Below are 17,598 nucleotides of genomic sequence, written 5' to 3'. Positions count from 1 at the left end.
TTACAAAGCTGTAATCATCAAGACGGTATGGTACCAGCAGAAAAACAGACACATAGATCAATGGAATAGAGAGCCCAGAAATGGACCCTCAACTCTATGGTCAACCAATCTTTGACAAAGCAGGAAAAAATGTTCAATGGGGGGGGGGGGGGGAACAGTCTTTTCAACAAATGGTGTTAGGAAAATTGGACAGCCACATGCAGAAGAATGAAAATGGACCATTTCCTGACACCACACACAAAAACAGACTCAAAATAGATGAAAGACATAAATGTGAGACAGGAATCCATCAAAATCCTTGAGGAGAACACAGGCAGGAACCTCTTCAACCTCAGCCACAGCAAATTCTTCCTAGAAACATCACCAAAGGCAAGAGAAACAAGGGCAAAAATGAACTACTGGGACTTCATCAAGATCAAAAGCTTTTGCACAGCAAAGGAAACAGTCAACAAAACCAGAAGACAAATGACAGAATGGGAGAAGATATTTGCAAATGGCATATCAGATAAGGGGCTAGCAAAATCTATAAAGGATTTATCAAACTCAACACCCAAGGAACAAACAATCCAGTCAAGAAATGGGCAGAAGACATGAACAGACATTTCTCCAAAGAAGACATCCAAATGATCAGCAGACATATGAAAAAGTGTTCAACATCACTCGGCATCATGGAAATACAAATCAAAACCACAATGAGATACCATCTCCTATCAGTTAGAATGGCTAAAACTAACAAGTCAGGAAACAACAGATGTTAGCAGAGATGAGGAATCCTCCTACACTCTTGGTGGGAATGCAAGCTGGTGCAGCCACCCTGGAAAACCATATGGAGGTTCCTCAAAAAGTTAAAAACAGAGCTACCTTATGACCCAGCAATTACACTTACTGGGTATTTACCCCAAAGATACAAATGTAGTGAACTGAGGGGGCATATGAACCCCAGTGTTTATAGCAGCAATGTCCACAATAGCCAAACTATGGAAACAGGTTAGATGTCCATAGATAAATGAATGGATAAAGATAAAAATATAGGGGTGCCTGGGTGGCTCAGTTGGTTAAGCAACTGTCTTTGCCTCAGGTCATGATCCTGGAGGCCCAAGATCAAGTCCCACATCGGGCTCCCTGCTCGGTGGGGAGTCTGCTCTCCCTCTGACCTCTCCACTCTCTCTCTCTCAAATAAATAAATTAAAAAAAAAATCTATATGTAATGGAATATTATGCAGCCATAAAAAATGAAATCTCGCTGTTTGCAACGATGTGGATGGAATTAGAGGGTATTATGCTAAGCAAAATAAGTCAACCAGAGAAAGACAATTATCATATGATCTCTCTAACCTGTGGAGTTTGAGAAACAAGTCAGAGGATCACAGAGGAAGAGAAGAAAAAATGAAATAAGACGAAACCAGAGAGGGAGACAAACCATAAGAGACTCTTAATCTCAGGAAACTAACTGAGGGTGGCTAGAGTGGAGGGTGATGGGAGAGAGAGGGAGGCTGGGTGATGGACATTGGGGAGGGTATGTGCTATGGTAAGTGCTGTGAATTGTGTAAGACTGATGAATCAGAGTCCGGTACCCGAAACAAATAATACTTTATATGTTAATAAAAAAAATAAAACCCTTGTACATCAATTTATTGTATTTATATATATAAAATATTATGTTTATTATTTTTGTAGAGTCTAGGCCATTTGCTACAATGCACCAAATCTAGATTATAAACAGCACTGACAGTTACCTTCCTGTATAGGTTTCTTAATAAATGAATAATTAAGAGTTTCCCTAATAATAGTTCTATAGGTTCACAGGCTATACAAATGTACACCCTCACATGATAATGGACGTTATTTTCTGAAGTGTTTCTAACAATTTATACTCTCACCAGCAGTTTGAGATACAGAATCTTTAATAAATCTTGACAGACTTCATATTTTTGCCACTGTAAAATTTAATTTGTCACTAAAGTAGGTATATCATGGTATCTCACTATGGTCTTCATTTGAAATTTCCAAATTACAAATGTTTAAACACCTTTCAGATTTACACTAGGATTTATGTTTCCTCTTCTTTGAAATGCCTGGTCATGTTTTTCTTCTTTTGTTTTCCACTGGATTGTCTTTTTTTTTTTTTTTCTGAATCCTTGTATCTCTTGGATGTATATTATAAATATCTTCTAGTTCGTAGCTTGCTTTTTCTTCTATAAGGTATCTTTTTTTTAAGATTTTATTTATTTATTTGACAGAGAGATCACAAGTAGGCAGAGAGGCAGACAGAGAGCAAGATGGGGAAGCAGAGAGCCTGTTGTGGGGCTCGATCCCAGGACCCCGGGCTCAATCCCAGGAGCCTGGGATCATGACCTGAGCTGAAGACAGAGACTTTAACCCACTGAGCCACCCAGGCACCCCTGTAAGGTATCTTTTGATGAACAGATTCTCTTAATCATAAGGTCTGGGAATTTATCCATCTTTCATTTTATGGTTAGCACTTTTTGTTTCTTATGTAAGAAACTTTTCCCTACTTGAAGTACTGAAGATATTCCCTGAAAAATTTTTTTTTTTTTTGCTAAAGGTTTAAAAAATTTAGCTTCCATATTTAAGTCTAAATTTATCTAGAAAGTATTTTACTTGATGATGTGAGACTTTTTTTTTTTTTTTTTTTTTTTTTTTTACAGGTGGTAGAAAGCGTTTTATTTCTGCAGAGCAGAGGCAGCGTTTACTGGTTGCGGAGTCTGGGCTGCAGCTGCCCTGGGGGTCCTCTTGAGTCCCTTCTGGACACAGGTCTCCAGTTGAAGGAACAAGCAAGGCCATCATGAGAGGGGGCAAAGCTCCCCCTTGCTCCCTGAGGGTTCTCCAGCAAGCCCGGCTCCAGAGAGAGCTCCGACATGCTGTCCAGCTGGAGATGGGACTTGAGGACAGTTCAGGGACAGGCTTCCTTTCCATCACAGCCTCCGAGCCTTCCTGGGGCGGCAGCCGTTGTGCGGGATGGGGGTGTTGTCTGTGATTGAGATCACTTCCACGCCCCCCATGGTGAGTCCCTTGATGGCAGACAAGCGCCCTGGGCCCAGGCCCTTCACAACCACTCGGACGTGGGTCACGCCCTTGCCTGCAGCTTTCACCGCGGCAGCTATGCCTGCTGTTTGTGCGGCTATGCCCGTGGCCTTCTTGGCATTCCGGAATCCCTCTGTGCCACAGGAAGTGCGGGCGAGGGGCTGGTTAGCGGCGGAGACAACCTTTTTCTATCTACATAACCAATTGCCTCAGCATCCTTAATTGGACAGACTTCTTTTTCACCATGGATCTTTAATGGCATCTCTGTTATTTATTAAGTCTCTTTATACTCATGTATTTATGTTTTTAAAATACTTACTTAGTTGGGGGAGGCGGAGAAATTTCAAGCAGACTCCCTACTGAGCATAGAGTTTGATGCAGGGCTCAGTCTCAGGACCCTGAGATCACAACCTGAGCTGAAATCAAGAGCCAGACACTTGACTGGGCCACCCAGGTGCCCCACACATGTTTATTTTAAAGCTCTAGATCACGTTCCATTGGTTTCTTTGTTTAGCTCTACCAATACCACACTGCCTTAATTACGACAGAGTTAAAATAAATCTTGATATTGGAAAATAAGACTTTTCTGCCTTTTTCTTCAGACCTGTTGTGGTTATTCTTGGTCCACTGCCCTTCCACACAAAATTTAGAATCAGCTGGTAAAGTTCCACAACATATCCTGTCAGAATTTTATTCAAATTACATTAGATCTATAGGTCAATTTAGAAATAACTGGCATCTCTACACTATTGATTCTTCCCATTCCAGAATACAGTACATATCTCCCATTTATCATTTTAAATTATGCTAGCATAAAGTTTTATGATAATTCTACATACAGACCTTCCACATTGCTAGGCTTATTCCTATGTACCATATGGTTTTGTTAATATTATACACAGTAATTTTTAAATGAGTTTGAACTCTATGTTCCTGGTATGTAGACAAGCACTTCATTTTTAACAGCTTTATTGAGTTACTACAATTAATTTTTGTATGTTCATCATAGTATCAGTTATCTAGTTAAAATTTTTAATGTATCTAGTAATTTTCTATAGATTCTTCGAAGTTTTCTTTGTAGATAATTATATCATATGAAATTCTGAGTCTATCTCTTTCCAATCCTTACATCTTTATCTTTCCTTGGGTAAGACCTCTAATACAATTTTGAATATAAGCAGAAATAATGGACATCCTTGTATTCTCTTTGAATTTAACACAAGTATGTCTGACATTTCACCATTCAGAACATTTACGGTGGGCTTCTAGAATTTTTATCAGGTTAAGTTATAAATAAAGGAACTTATCTAGTAGAGAAAGAATGATACCACTTCTCAGATACTGTTGCGGCTTGGTTAATGGCCCAATATGTTGTCATAAAGATTCCACGTGTGCTTTGAAAAAATATATTCTCTGATTTTTTAGTGTATTCTTTAAGTATTGACCTGTTAAGTTCATAAAAGCAGCATGTTACTAGTCAACTATATGCTTAGTAATTCCGCTTGTTCTATCATTAAATGCGTGAGCAGTGAGCAATTCTCTCACTTTGATGGAGGATTTGTCAACTCTTCACTGTAATCATATTAATTTTGCTTTATACATTTTAAGGTTAATTTATTTCATGCCCACGAGTTTAAAATCTTAGTGATTTGAAACTTTTGTCATTAAAAAGTATCTGTATCCTTAATAACACTTTTGCCTTACAATCTATTGTCTTATATTAATATGCCTTATCTTTCTTTAGTATTTGTCTAGTAAATCTTTTCTCATTTTTAATTAAAACCTTCCATAGCTTTTTGTTTTAGATAGGTCTTTCTAAGCAGCTGAAAATTCTTTTTATTTTTTTTTTATTTTTTTTTTTAAAGATTTTATTTATTTATTTGACAGAGAGAGATCACAAGCAGGCAGAGAGGCAGGCAGAGAGAGAGGAGGAAGCAGGTTCTCTGCTGAGCAGAGAGCCCGATGCGGGGCTCGATCCCAGGACCCTGAGATCATGATCTGAGCCGAAGGCAGCGGCTTAACACGCTGAGCCACCCAGGCGCCCCTGAAAATTCTTTTTAAAGCCAATCAGAAAATCCGTGTTTACTTGACAAGGTTAGACTACTTGCACTTATTTTGATTATAAATGTTTTTATCATTGTACTTTTTGATTTCTATCTCCCTCACACAGTTTTTTTTTAATATATGTGGAATATATATAAAAAGTGATTTTTACATTTATGGTTTTTTACATATATGGTTTTGTATAGGTAGATACGAACACGTGTATGAGTATATACATGTGTGCACATGTTATGTATGTGTGGGACATATATTTGGTATTAGAGGAGTTTGGTTTTGTTTAAATTTTTTCTTCTTCTGGTTTGGAATTCATACATCCTAATTCTATCCTTTTAGCCCTTGCTCTTGATATTTTACTACCATCTTTAACTTAAGTTCTAAAGTAAGATAATACCTAAAAGAATAAAGAACTTTAGAAAACTTTGTGATCATATCCCTCTGAACTTACATGCTATTATTAGCCAGTTCTTTAATACTGGCTTTTTATAAAGTGTAAAAAGATATTATAATTTTATACACTTTCGATTTACATACCTCCTTAGGATTTTCTTTAACCACTGCTTTTTATATTTCAGATCATTTTTTTCTGAATTATTTCCCTTCTTCCATTTATGCCTTAGAAAATCCTTTATTATAAATCTATCCAGCAGTAAACCCTTATTGCTTTTGTTTATCTGAAAATGTTCTAAATTTTGAGAATAGACATTTGTATGCTAGGTACACAATTCTAGATAGAAATTTCCTTTGTCTTAGAAGTTTAAAGTTACTATTCTAGTGTCCTCTGGCTTCCAATATTACCACTGAGAAATCTGCTGGCCCAAAGCTTCGCCTTCTACATACAAAGCATTGCAGCCTTTGGCATCTGTCTTCAGGCCAGCCTGAACCTCCACTGAGTGCCTGCTATTATTGTTCCCAACTCTGGTTTTGACTCATGGTTTGCTCCTTTTCTGGAGAGTGCCTCCCATTTCCTCAACGTCTAGAAATACATCAACAAGTATATATTTTTTAATCTGGGATCTAGCTGGTTTGAGGTCGAAGGGGCCCCCAGAGTATCTAGTTTGTACTCTACCTGAAAGCAACACAAACAGAGCTTTTTTTGTTTGTTTTACTGCAAGACTTCTCAAGTTTTTAACATCCCAGCCTAAAGTAAAACCATCTAAAAGGGAGACATGATGTCCAGCTCTGCCCAAATTTATCTGACCAGAGCTTTTTGCAGAACTAGTCTTCCACAAAATGGAATTTGAGAAAAGAGTCCTGTTCTACAGCGTAATTTTTTTTTTTTTGCCTCAACACGGAGAAGAAAAATTCAAATGAATTATCTTCAATACTTCTACTCTTCCCAAAGAAACCCATACCAAGGCTAAAATAATAATAATCAGCCTCTACAATATGCCAGGTTTTGCAAGACACAAGAAATGTATTTTAAAAATAATAGTGATAATACACAATCTCTGTCTTCAAGGTGTTCAGACAAGGGAACTAAGTAAAATACATTTCGGCAAATGTTCCACCAGCAGTTTGAACTAGTTTCTCAGCAACTGTTTCTCTTAGACTAGGACAAACTGTCTTTGTTTCTTTTTTAAATGCACACAAATCTAAATGTATCTTTTTTGATTATTGTGGGTTAACTGAGCACCTCTAGAAAATAAAGACTGGAAACCTAGTGTTATAACCAGGGCTCTGAAACAATGTACCATATTGTACCTACTTTTGGCTGTAAACTAAATCATAGTTTTTTTGTTGTTGTTTGTTTTTTTTTAAAGTAACTGCTGCCAAATCCATTATTCCAATTTTCAGAAATTCACACTAGCCTAGAAATATTAAAACTGCTTCTTTGAAGTTAGAAATCTCTCTACTTTTTACAAGTTCACTGAAAGTATTTTACTTTAAAACTGTGATAATCTCATATCATGAAATAGTTTCAACCTTTCTGTATAATTTTGTGTCTATAAATACAAATGAAAAATACAATTACAGATATCAAAATAAATGAATAGTGGACTTTATCATTTACCCTTGTTCAAATTTAAAATCTATACTAGCCTTTCCTAGCGGACAGAATCTCGAATAGCCAATGGACTCTTCTCACAGGAATAGTTCCCAAGGATGTAGTGACTATGTTGACTAGATACATACTTAGCTGGGAAGTCCCTCATTTTTCAACTCCTTACCACAGGGTAAATTGAGGGTAACAAGCAGATTTTCATCATAAAATCATTACCTATTCCCCCTACAATTCTAAACATTCTTGTATTTTACTTTTCTCTCCCTGCTATCACCCACTCCCAATCATCTACAGTTGAAGACAGGGACTGGAATTTTGGATCACTTAAAAATGTATAAAAAGAAAGACAGGATGAGGTAATCCACAAAATATTAACTAATCAACAAATTAATATATGTAGAGAGATCCATTCTTGTTAGTTTTCAAAGACAGATACATTTTTAAAATCAGAAATTTTCTATAAAAAGAGCAGAAATTTGTCGCACTGTTGTTTCACGTATACAGTATAATTGCCCAGTGCTAGCAAAGCTGCAGAAAATTAGGTCCTGATGGACATTGCTAATAGCAGCGTAAATTAAAATAGTTTAGCAATTTAATCAGTAGTTTTAAAAATGTTTGTATTCTTTAACTTAATATTTGCACTACAGAGATTCAATTCTACAGAAATAATCTAAAAAGCAGAGTTTTCATGCAAAGATGTAATCAAGAATGTCCTTTTTTTAAATTGTAAAATTAAGAAAAAATAGAAAATTACAAAAAGAAAAGAAAATTATATAAAATTATACATCTATCCACTCAATAACACATTGCCATTATGAAGATACTTATATTGATTATATAATAATACGGTGAATTATGGTAAGTGGTGGAAAAAGAAGCAAGACATAAAATTGTACATGCTAAAAGATTACAAGATTATTATCACTTTTTTAAGCGATTAAAAAGAAATATGGCAAAATATGAAAAGAAGAATGAGGGATATTTGCTCTTAGTGTTCTTTCTAAGGAATTCTAAAATGTTCTTCTACTGAAAGAACTTACTATTTCTGAAAATTAGTAGTTTACAGTATAAAAGGTTTACTAGTACCTTATCCACCACTTCTTCTTGTGTTCTCCATTATGTTCCCCATTATGGCTACCATCCCTTTCCCCCTCCACCTTTCCCAAAACCAAAGTAAAACTTTTATAGTTCTCTTCGTTAATGTGGAGAGGCATATTCCTCCTATAACTACCCAGGTGGTTAACTTCTAAAGCAATACCCTAATGGAGAGAATAGGTAAGTTTTACCTTATTTCCTTCTTCTTTGAATTGGGGATTGATTATTTTTACGAAAGAATAAAACAGCTGACGAATTCTTGAATCGCCAATAAATGCAATATGTTTATCTACAAGACAGTTCTTTGCTTCACTGAAATCAACAAAGAAACATTAATTGCAGTAATAAAATCAGCATGTTGGCATTTCAAAGCACATAGTTTGTGAAGAAAGTAGTACAGGATTATCACACACACTTACATTGTTTTAGAGATAGGTGGCCAGGTTTGTTTAACCAACCAGCCCATGGACGATAAACTAACTCTACAATGATCAATAATTACAGCCCTCATTTATTAAGTGTTTAAGAGGCACTTTAAGTGTATCAAGTGCTTTAGATCTGTCATCTCAGAATAACTCCATGAGGTAGATATTCAAGCCCTAAAGCTACAGTCCTTCACTCACAGGCTACCTACTGCCTTGGGCCTGATTCTCTCTCACCCGAGTTAAAGAAGCTTGGACAATTTATTTCCCTAATGCTTTTGGCAGGAATCTTCATCTGGGCTCGCCCCCACCTCCACTCTGTCAGCAATTCTCTACCATCATAGAGAAAAGTACCATATAGTATTTTCTTTGCTTCAGTAACCACTATCCACTAGATATTAAGACCCATGCTAGAAAAGAAAACAAACAACAAAATGAAGAAACCTTACCTGATTTTGTATTTATGCATCATACAACTGTGAGGTTGCCAAACTTTCTCTCCGAGAAATCTGCCACTTGAGAGAAGGTATTCGCATGAGTCATTGCCTGTAATGGTTCAACAAACAGTGTGGTAAACTATAGTCATATTTTTGTATGTTGATTATCTGACCTCATGTAAGCTCTTTGAGATGAAAAAATACAAAGTTTTCTATGCTTCACTATATGTTCTAGGTGGATATTACTCATCCATTAGAAGCACAGAAAATATCAATACATTAATATTCAAGAGGATAAGAGCCACTAATGACAGATGCTTCACTGTAGAAGGGACCCCTAATTTTTAAATGCTATATTTTTAAATGCTATATTCAGAACTGCCTTCTGCTTCAGGTCTTTTTCTAGGGACATGATCTCAAACTAGTCCTTATATCTGTTTACCACTCCTAGTTGAAAAAGAAAAGTTTAAGGAATAAAAAAGAAGAAATGGCTTCTTCAATTACTTTATTCAATTACTATAATGTATAATCCATTTGCACAACTGGAAAAGCAGTAATGAAGATATTTTATATAAACCTATTCCCTGATTTTCACAACTTCCCTGTGAGGAAGTATGCTAGCCCTATTCTGTAAATGCACAAACAGAAGATTTATTTAAGAACTTCCTATTGAGCTGACCAAAATTTCACCCTGTTATAATTTACAAAGATAAGACTTAGAACTATGTCAGCTACATGGTGGCTGAAGGCATATAGTATTGGTATCAATAACAAATATAGATTTCACAGTTATTAATATTCAGCCTCTCTACTTCTCTTGATGTTCTTGCCTTCCTTTCTGCTCATCAGCCAGCCAACTCCTCCTAGTTTGGTTGAGGCTGTCATGGTTTCATACAGAAAGTTCCACACCTGGGAAACCCTTCAGTTTTGTATAAATGGGAGAGATGGTCCCCCTTTTTCCTTTGGCCATTTTATTGGACATTAGCTTACATGACTCAAGGAGTTTAAAAGGGAGTTGGAGGCATTAAAAAAGTCCAAATATGTCAAATGGATAAGGGAAAAACAAGATATTTAGAAAAGCCATGGGGTTACAATAAAATATACATATTATTTAAATTACTTTCTAGTTCTTTATTAAAAGTCACAAATAGTTAAGGTCAGGAGAGAGGAACACTATGGCACAAAAATGGTACTGAATCATTTAGGGTGGGGACAGAGAACACCCAACAATATTTAAAGTAAAAGAACACATCTCTTTTCCCCGCTGGTTATCCATTTATCTGGCCAACGTACAGATAAAAGGTGATACAAATACAAGATAGGTATGCATAAATAATGAAGGTGCTGTTATTTCAGTGTCATAAATTCTAAAATGGAACAGGAAGAGAAGTGAAAATACTGCATTGTTGTGCTGGTAGAAAACAGGATAGGGAAAGCAAAAATATAAATTATTTAAAAATTTGCAATTATATATGTAGCCTGTGCAGGATTTTTTTTTATTTTTTATTTTTTGGTATTTAAAGATTTTTTAATAACATCTCTGTAGGAAAACAATAAATAATCAGTTCTTAATTCTTTCCAATTATTAAAAACTAATTCTAGTTCTAAAAAACAAAATTAAGATACATAAATAATCAAGAAGGAGTAAAGAAAGGACTATAAGAACACACAATTAAGTTTTTTTCCTAAGAACATCCTTCTGCTTCATTCCTTTATAATGGTTCTATATTAAAAATCTAGTAAATGTTTAAAATTAGAATGAAAATTCCACACTTACAGCATTTCTAACTCTTTAAATACATCTACAAACCAAGCAAAAAGTTAGTAATTTGTATTTTCTAAAAAACTTAATAGAAGTTGCAAATAACTAGGCATTAATTCTGTGGACTTTTTCTTCCTTTTCTTTCTTCTATCTCCCTTCCTTTTGTTGTTGTTATTTAATTATTGTTTTTTTAAATAGAATTTGAAACAGAAACACACCTTCAGCTGTGGAATTATGTTATTTGTTAAGTATCTACAGGGTTTTCAATATGGTTTTATGAAGATGGAAGTACAATAATACCAACATATTAAAATAACCAGTCTTTTCTCTACCAGAAAATGTGTTTAAAAAGGCAGAGTTCTTTTTTCCTCACTACTACCACTCACACATTGTTTTTTAGTAGTTCAGCTAGTGGGAAAAAAATAGCTATAGATTGATGAATCCATATTGCGCCCACCCCCTAAACAGATCTAGAGTTGCCACTAACCAAAAGGCATTAGAAACATCGTATTTTAGAAACCACTGGTCTCAGGACACATGGGTGGCTCAGTCAGTTAAGCGTCTGCCTTCAGCTCAGGTCATGATCCCAGGGTCCTGGGATTTAGTCCAGCATGGGTCTCCTTGCTCAGTGAGGAGCCTGCTTCTCCCTCCACCTGCCACTTCCCTGCTTGTGCTCTCTCTCAAAATAAATAAAATCTTAAAAAAAAAAAAAAAAGAAAAAGAAAAAGAAATTACTGGTATTTCCAGGAAAGAAACTTTTAATTTGCTACTGACTGCTAGTTGATGATGACGCTTCTTAATATATTTTATGATGCAAAGTTTTTTTTTTAGTAATCTTTGTATCTGAAATCGATAGCCTCTGTATAGTATTGGTTGAAGTTCCGTCAGAGGATAGAATGTTTATCAGCTATTTTAATAGATAGGATCTAATATAAAGAACTGTTAGAAAAGTAAAAGAACTGCTAACTAGACAACCGAAAAGGCAAGAGACTTTCTTATACTTGTCTGAAAAGTAATATAAGTAGTGGTGATAATAACTACTATTTAATCTAATTGAAAATAAATTAACCTAATCTAAAAAAGAAAACTCCCACAAAACTCCAGACTCTGAAACAAGCTCCCTTTTCCTGAGAGGTATTTTTGGACCAAATCACTAAATGTAATCTAGATGTTAAAATAAATTTAAGTCCCACATCTTTATCATGTATACTAAGTATACATAAATATCTGCTGGCACATATTTCCCTTTCAAAATCTACCCAGAAAAACCCCAAACAAAAGAAAACAAAAAAATCCCAGAAAAATCCTTTTCATTTGTCTCATATAATTTTGATAGCTAGTTTAAAACAACTAGTATGAGATGCAAGTTGCCAAGTGCTCGGGGGAATCAAGCTAGAAACAAAACAAAATACAAAAAAATATACACACATACAACTAAAGGGAGAGAACGATCTACTTCAGCTATCTCCAATACTAAGATTATCTAGATGAATGGCTGTCCTCCTCCTCAGTCTATTATTTTAACCATAAGCATTTTGTTAATCCAAAGTCTCAGGTTTTTATGTCTAATTTTTCTATAATAGAAAGATACTAAAAACAACCTGGACCTGGACCCGGACCCCAGCAGCAGCTTGCGCCAGGCCCAAGTAAGTAAAAAGACAAACACGTGTTAAAAAAAAAGGCTGAAAAACAAAATATAACAACTAAAGAAAACATCTAATGTGCTAAGTAAACCATAACTTGTTTTTCCCTTTCAATAGAATACCTCTGGCATTCTGCACCTTAGACTGCCTAAATCATCCTACCAAAGCTATCTGTTTCATACTACCAACCATGAAAATATCAGACCACAAAGTTTTTAACATGATTTGTGTAATGTTTGTTTGCCCAAAATTCAGCAAGGTCACACTTTGGTCTGTGTTGAAAAATCACCTTTTACATTTTTCTTTTGACAAACTAGGAGTGGCCTCTATTACAGATGCTGTCATATAGATCAGGATCTTTCCGGCAAAGAAAGAAAAGGCTAAGAGACCAAGAGTTGCTTCCTTCTTACTTTAATTTCTGAACTTTGAACTCATTTTTCTCCCAAACATGCCATGATATTTAATATTTGCATTTAATATGCCTGGTGACAGAAAGGAATTAGATCTCAAGAAAATTAAGGCATTTGAGACAAGTTTATCAAATAAAAAATTAAAATTTATCCAGATTGGAACTACCCTTAAGGCTATAGCTATTGGCCTCTTGTCACGGAAATTATGTTTTTAATCTGTAATCACAACATTAATGGACATTTTGTGATTTAGTAATATTAGAGATTGAGAAAATTCAGAAAAATATAGTTAATAGGATTATTATTTAAAATGTCATTCTACTACTTTATATGAAAGTAATATTAATAATAAACCCCTCAGGGTGCCTGGGTGACTCAGTGGGTTAAAGCCTCTGCCTTTGGCTTAGGTCAGGATCCCAGGGTCCTGGGATCGAGCCCCACATCGGGCTCTCTGCTCCGTGGGGAGCCTGCTTCCTCCTCTCTCTCTGCCTCTCTGCCTACTTGTGATCTCTGTCAAATAAATAAATAAATAAATAAATAAAACCCCTCTATCTTCTAAAGTTGAGATCAGAACATACTATTAGAACATGAAATTCAATGAAAACCCAAAGAACCAAATAAAAGGGGAAAAACAGAAGGAAATAAGGACTTTGAGAATCTACTTGTCCAATTATGGTTTATGGAGTTCCTTCTGTATGTTAAGCTCAGATGATTTAAAGATGCATAAAATGCCCTTGGAAGCTCACAGTTTGTGTGGGGAAGATGGATACAAATTAATATGATACAACATAGTGTGTACTCATTGCATAGAAACACTAGATTCCTAATTCTTATTTCTGTGGTGGTGACATTTGAATCAGACCCTGAAAGAAAAATCTGCACTTTCTTTTAAGGAGAGAGGTCACTGCAGGCAGAGAAAATTAGGTATCTGTGAGATGCATAAAAGGGCAAAGCATACTTAGACTGTGAGACTGGAGTTTAGAAAGAAGGGAAAAGATAAACATAGGTTATAAAAAGTAAGCTGGTCAGATTTTGAAGTTTTACAAATTCAACTTTTAGAAAACCATTTTACTTGAAAAAGAAAAGGAAAACTCTTGATTGGTACTGTGAGGCTGAATTAGTGTTTCTAAATGATTTAATCCATGTCCCTCTGGAAAATGCTTTCTCACTCCATCTTCTATACATCACCACTGTCTAAGGAGCTCTGAGAAAGGCAGTCTATAACATAATGGCATGAGGCGGACTAACTGGGTTGTAAATCCTAGCTCAATCACTGACTAATTGTGTGTCCTTAGGCAAGTTAACCTCTCATGCCTCATCTTTAAAATGTAAATAATACCGTAATTCGCTGGATCTAAGACCACTGATTATAAGACACATCACTATTTTATTTAACACTAGGAAAAAATGTTATCAATTAAACTTTGACATGTAATAAAGTTTTAAGAATTTGTCCTGATTGCAGAGATGTCAAAAATGGTGGGGTGGGAAGAAATATGGTAATTTCATCTACTTCACGGAATGGTTGTAAAGACAAAAGGAGTTCAAACATGTAAAACCCTTAGTAGAGCAGCATCTGGCATATGACAAGTACTCAAAGTTAGCATGTAGTGTTTACCAAGCTTTACTTTCTTTGGTACATAATTCTTTCTTTCCTTTTGATAGTTTGTAAAGCAAGAGATACTGAAGATGGGTATTCGAGCTGCATTCACTCTACCTTGCCTGAGGTGTCTGCACACCCACACACTGGAGATTTTAACATAAAGCATAAACCTCTGTATCTACTGTAAAGTCCTTTTTTATTCTAAAGATTTATGATAATGCGATTCAAGTGTAGGGTTATCTTTGTGTGAAGAACATTACATCTCACTCAGTTTGACTCTGCCAAAGCAGGAGGATGTCTAAAAACTTCTTGGTAGGATCATTATTTTTCCCAAACAGTCTCTGGCTCAAGTTCTTGACATTCAGTCTGGGCAAGTACACACACCAGGTGTACTGCTTCACACTGAAGACACCGAAGCACCTACGGAAGCTGATGACTAGCTTCTGGCCGAGGCTTTATAAACAACCCCAGATTGCTACACTGACTCATAAAGTTCCATCTGACATTCTGTTTTCTCTGCTGATGACAGATCTTGAAAGGATGAAATACAGAATCTAACCATAATAATTAGTGCCCAAGCTTATCAAAAGACAAAAGCACAATAGAAAAAGAAAGGGGGGGGGGGACCAGATATTTATCTTTAGCCCTGTGGCACCACAGTTAGAACATTTACCCTCACACAGACAAAATCGAGTTGGGTTACTGTCATCTTATACCAAACATAAAAGGATTAATAGTAGTTAGGAAATTCTCTTCAAAACAACCTGGAGTGCATCAACATTGCTAGTTTCACTTTACATGTGAAAGTGTCTGACTTCTGTTAGACCCACCCAGGATGAACTAAAGCCCAGCCAGATCTATGGCTGTGACCTATAGGAGGGTGAAAGAGAAAGGCCAAAGGGTATAAAGAATTTATCTTTTAAAATCGGTTCAGTGCATTTATATACAGAGATATTCATCCAGTACAGTACTAAAGATTTATAATCCTCAAGAATTGCAGGGAAAAAAAAGTAGCAAAACTGCTCAAAATACCCTACACTTTGAAAGATCTCCTGGGATGAGAACAGAGCTCCCCAATACCCCACTTACTGGATATTTTGCCAAAGTGGGTGCAAAGTTTAATGGGAATAGCGTTAAATGTGCACCTGTCCATTACACATTACATCTTGACCAATTAATCTCATAGTCACCCAGAGCTGTCCAGATAATGGCTTCGATAATACTAAGAGCCAAAAATAAAAGATCCTATCATTATTAATTTCCCTCAGCTTGCCAGCCTCTCTGCTAGTGGCATTTTAACAGAGAAAATTAAAAAAAAAAAAAAAATCAATCAACAAGGACAAGTAAATATCCCTTGATTACTGAAAGATAATTCGTTTTGAAATAAGGTCATATTTCCTTTTACCCTTCACACCAATTTCAAAACCCACACGGAAGGCCTCCTTTCAAACTGCTTCCAACGTAGTAACTTCCTTGCCCACCTCGACTCTTGTCAACCCAAAACTTCTTTTCTATCTGCCCCAGCGCCTTTACTTTGTAAAAAGTGTGCAACCAAACCCTTTAAACCTTTCTGAATCACAGAGGCTGGGTGATACCTCCTCCATTTGGCCAAGGGCATCTTTTGCCAGCTGAGGAAAATGGGGCGGCCCTTGCCGCTGTCCAACAACAGCTCGGCTCTGCAGTACAGGGCAGAGACCGGATTAAACAAAAGCCAAAGAGCCTGACCCCTAGGGCTCAGAATAGACGACCCCAACTCTGGCAAAGGTGCCCCTGGCCGGGCGGCCTCCGCCTTTGGCGTCCCCGGTTGGCCCCCGAGGTCCGAGGGTCCGACCTGGTGCACGCGAGGCCCGGGCCTGGCGCGGATCCCCGGCCCAGCTCTCGCAGGAGCCCGGACACCGAAAGCAGCTCGCGCCAGGCCCGGATCTGCTGCCAAGACCGCTGCGCTGGCGGCTCTGGGGCCCCAGGACCACCGGCCCTTTTCTGGGGGCGGCCCGCACAGGGGTCCGCTCAGTCGGCCAGGGGCCCCCGGGCCGCAGCCGGGGCCACCTGGGGGCACGTGGGGGCACCGCCTCCCCGCCGGCCCGGCGCGCGGGCTGGCGGGCGGGCGGGCGAACGCGTGAGCGTGGGCGTGTGTTGGGCGAGGGGGGCGGCCTCCAGCCGCCGCGTCGCCTCCTCCCCCGGCCGGCCCAGGCAGGGGGAGGGCCCGCTCACCTCGGTAGCGGCGGGAGGCGAGGTGGCACGCTGCGAGGAGCAGCACGGCCACCAGCGCCAGCACCTTGGCGCTCCTCACGCTGAAGTAGTGGTTGATCTCCCGCTTGCCCAGGTTGTAGGCCAGAGCCGCCATCTTGGTTCCTCCATGACAACAGTGCGCGGCGGAGCGGGGAAGGGGCGCCGCACAGGGGCAGCACTGGGGCTGCCGCCGCCGCAGCCAAGCGAGGAGCCGCCGCCAGCCCCCGCGGCCGCCACCCGCGCCTCCCGCCGGGGAGCCTGACCCCACCGCCGCGGCGCCCTGGGCCTCCACCTGCCCCTCCTCGGCCGCGGCCGCCTCGGCGGCTTTATCCCAGCCTCGCCACCCCTGCTCGGCAGTGCCGGTTCCCCAGGCGCCCTGGACGCCTGTCTCCTCCCCTTCCTCCTCCTCCCCTTTAGCCTCCTGCCTTAATAGCGGCTGCGCCTGCGAGGGGGGTCCGGATGCCCAGTGCTCCGGGGTCGTGGGCCCCAGACCGCTCTCCGGGGTCACCGGGTCATGGGCCCTGGCGGGCGGCGGCGGTGGCAGGGACATGAGGATGTGCGTAGAGAGGACAAAGGGTCCAACTTAGCCCAAAAGCGAGTCCTGGGGCTTTCTCCTGTCTCTCTGGCCACTACCTGAGCCCAGGTTGGAGGTAACAGAACTAAAGGTCACGTTATTCTACTCCCCCCTTCCCCAACAGACCCTTTTCCTTACCTTTCTACGCACCCCCCCCCCCCCCCCCCCCCCGCGAACCTAACCAGGTGGATGTGATATTCCTGGCGTCTGGTCAGTCTGGCTGATCCTAGATGCTTGCCAGGTGTTGAAATGGCTGATAGCCGGAGCACCCAACCCACGAAGAAGACCAGTCAACTCTTAAACTTACTTTCT

At 38.7% G+C, this 17,598-nt stretch overlaps 2 protein-coding genes across 2 annotated transcripts in view; both read right to left on the bottom strand.

Moving 5' to 3' along the window:
• CASD1 (CAS1 domain containing 1) overlaps nucleotides 1-17,313 on the bottom strand; it is a 57,210-nt gene extending 39,897 nt beyond the window's left edge. Inside the window, exons 1-3 of the mRNA XM_047695796.1 lie at nucleotides 16,695-17,313; nucleotides 9,078-9,174; nucleotides 8,398-8,518 (exon numbers count right to left, since the gene is read on the bottom strand). Coding sequence (XP_047551752.1) covers nucleotides 8,398-8,518; nucleotides 9,078-9,174; nucleotides 16,695-17,262 — 786 coding nt within the window. The 5' untranslated portion in view covers nucleotides 17,263-17,313. The remainder of the gene's footprint in view (nucleotides 1-8,397; nucleotides 8,519-9,077; nucleotides 9,175-16,694) is intronic.
• On the bottom strand, nucleotides 2,671-8,325 carry LOC125081258 (28S ribosomal protein S11, mitochondrial-like). The gene is made up of 3 exons (XM_047695812.1): nucleotides 8,198-8,325; nucleotides 5,467-5,500; nucleotides 2,671-3,233 (listed from the first exon to the last, which is right to left on the bottom strand). Exons 1-3 carry the CDS (start codon nucleotides 8,323-8,325, stop codon nucleotides 2,937-2,939), a joined length of 459 nt encoding a protein of 152 aa, XP_047551768.1. The 3' UTR covers nucleotides 2,671-2,936.
• Nucleotides 17,314-17,598: the final 285 nt, after the last annotated feature.

Source organism: Lutra lutra, chromosome 11 (genome assembly GCF_902655055.1).
Source record: "Lutra lutra chromosome 11, mLutLut1.2, whole genome shotgun sequence".
In the NCBI taxonomy this organism is placed as follows: domain Eukaryota; kingdom Metazoa; phylum Chordata; class Mammalia; order Carnivora; family Mustelidae; genus Lutra; species Lutra lutra.
Note: the sequence above shows the minus strand (reverse complement) of the source record. Positions and strands in the feature narration are given on the sequence as shown.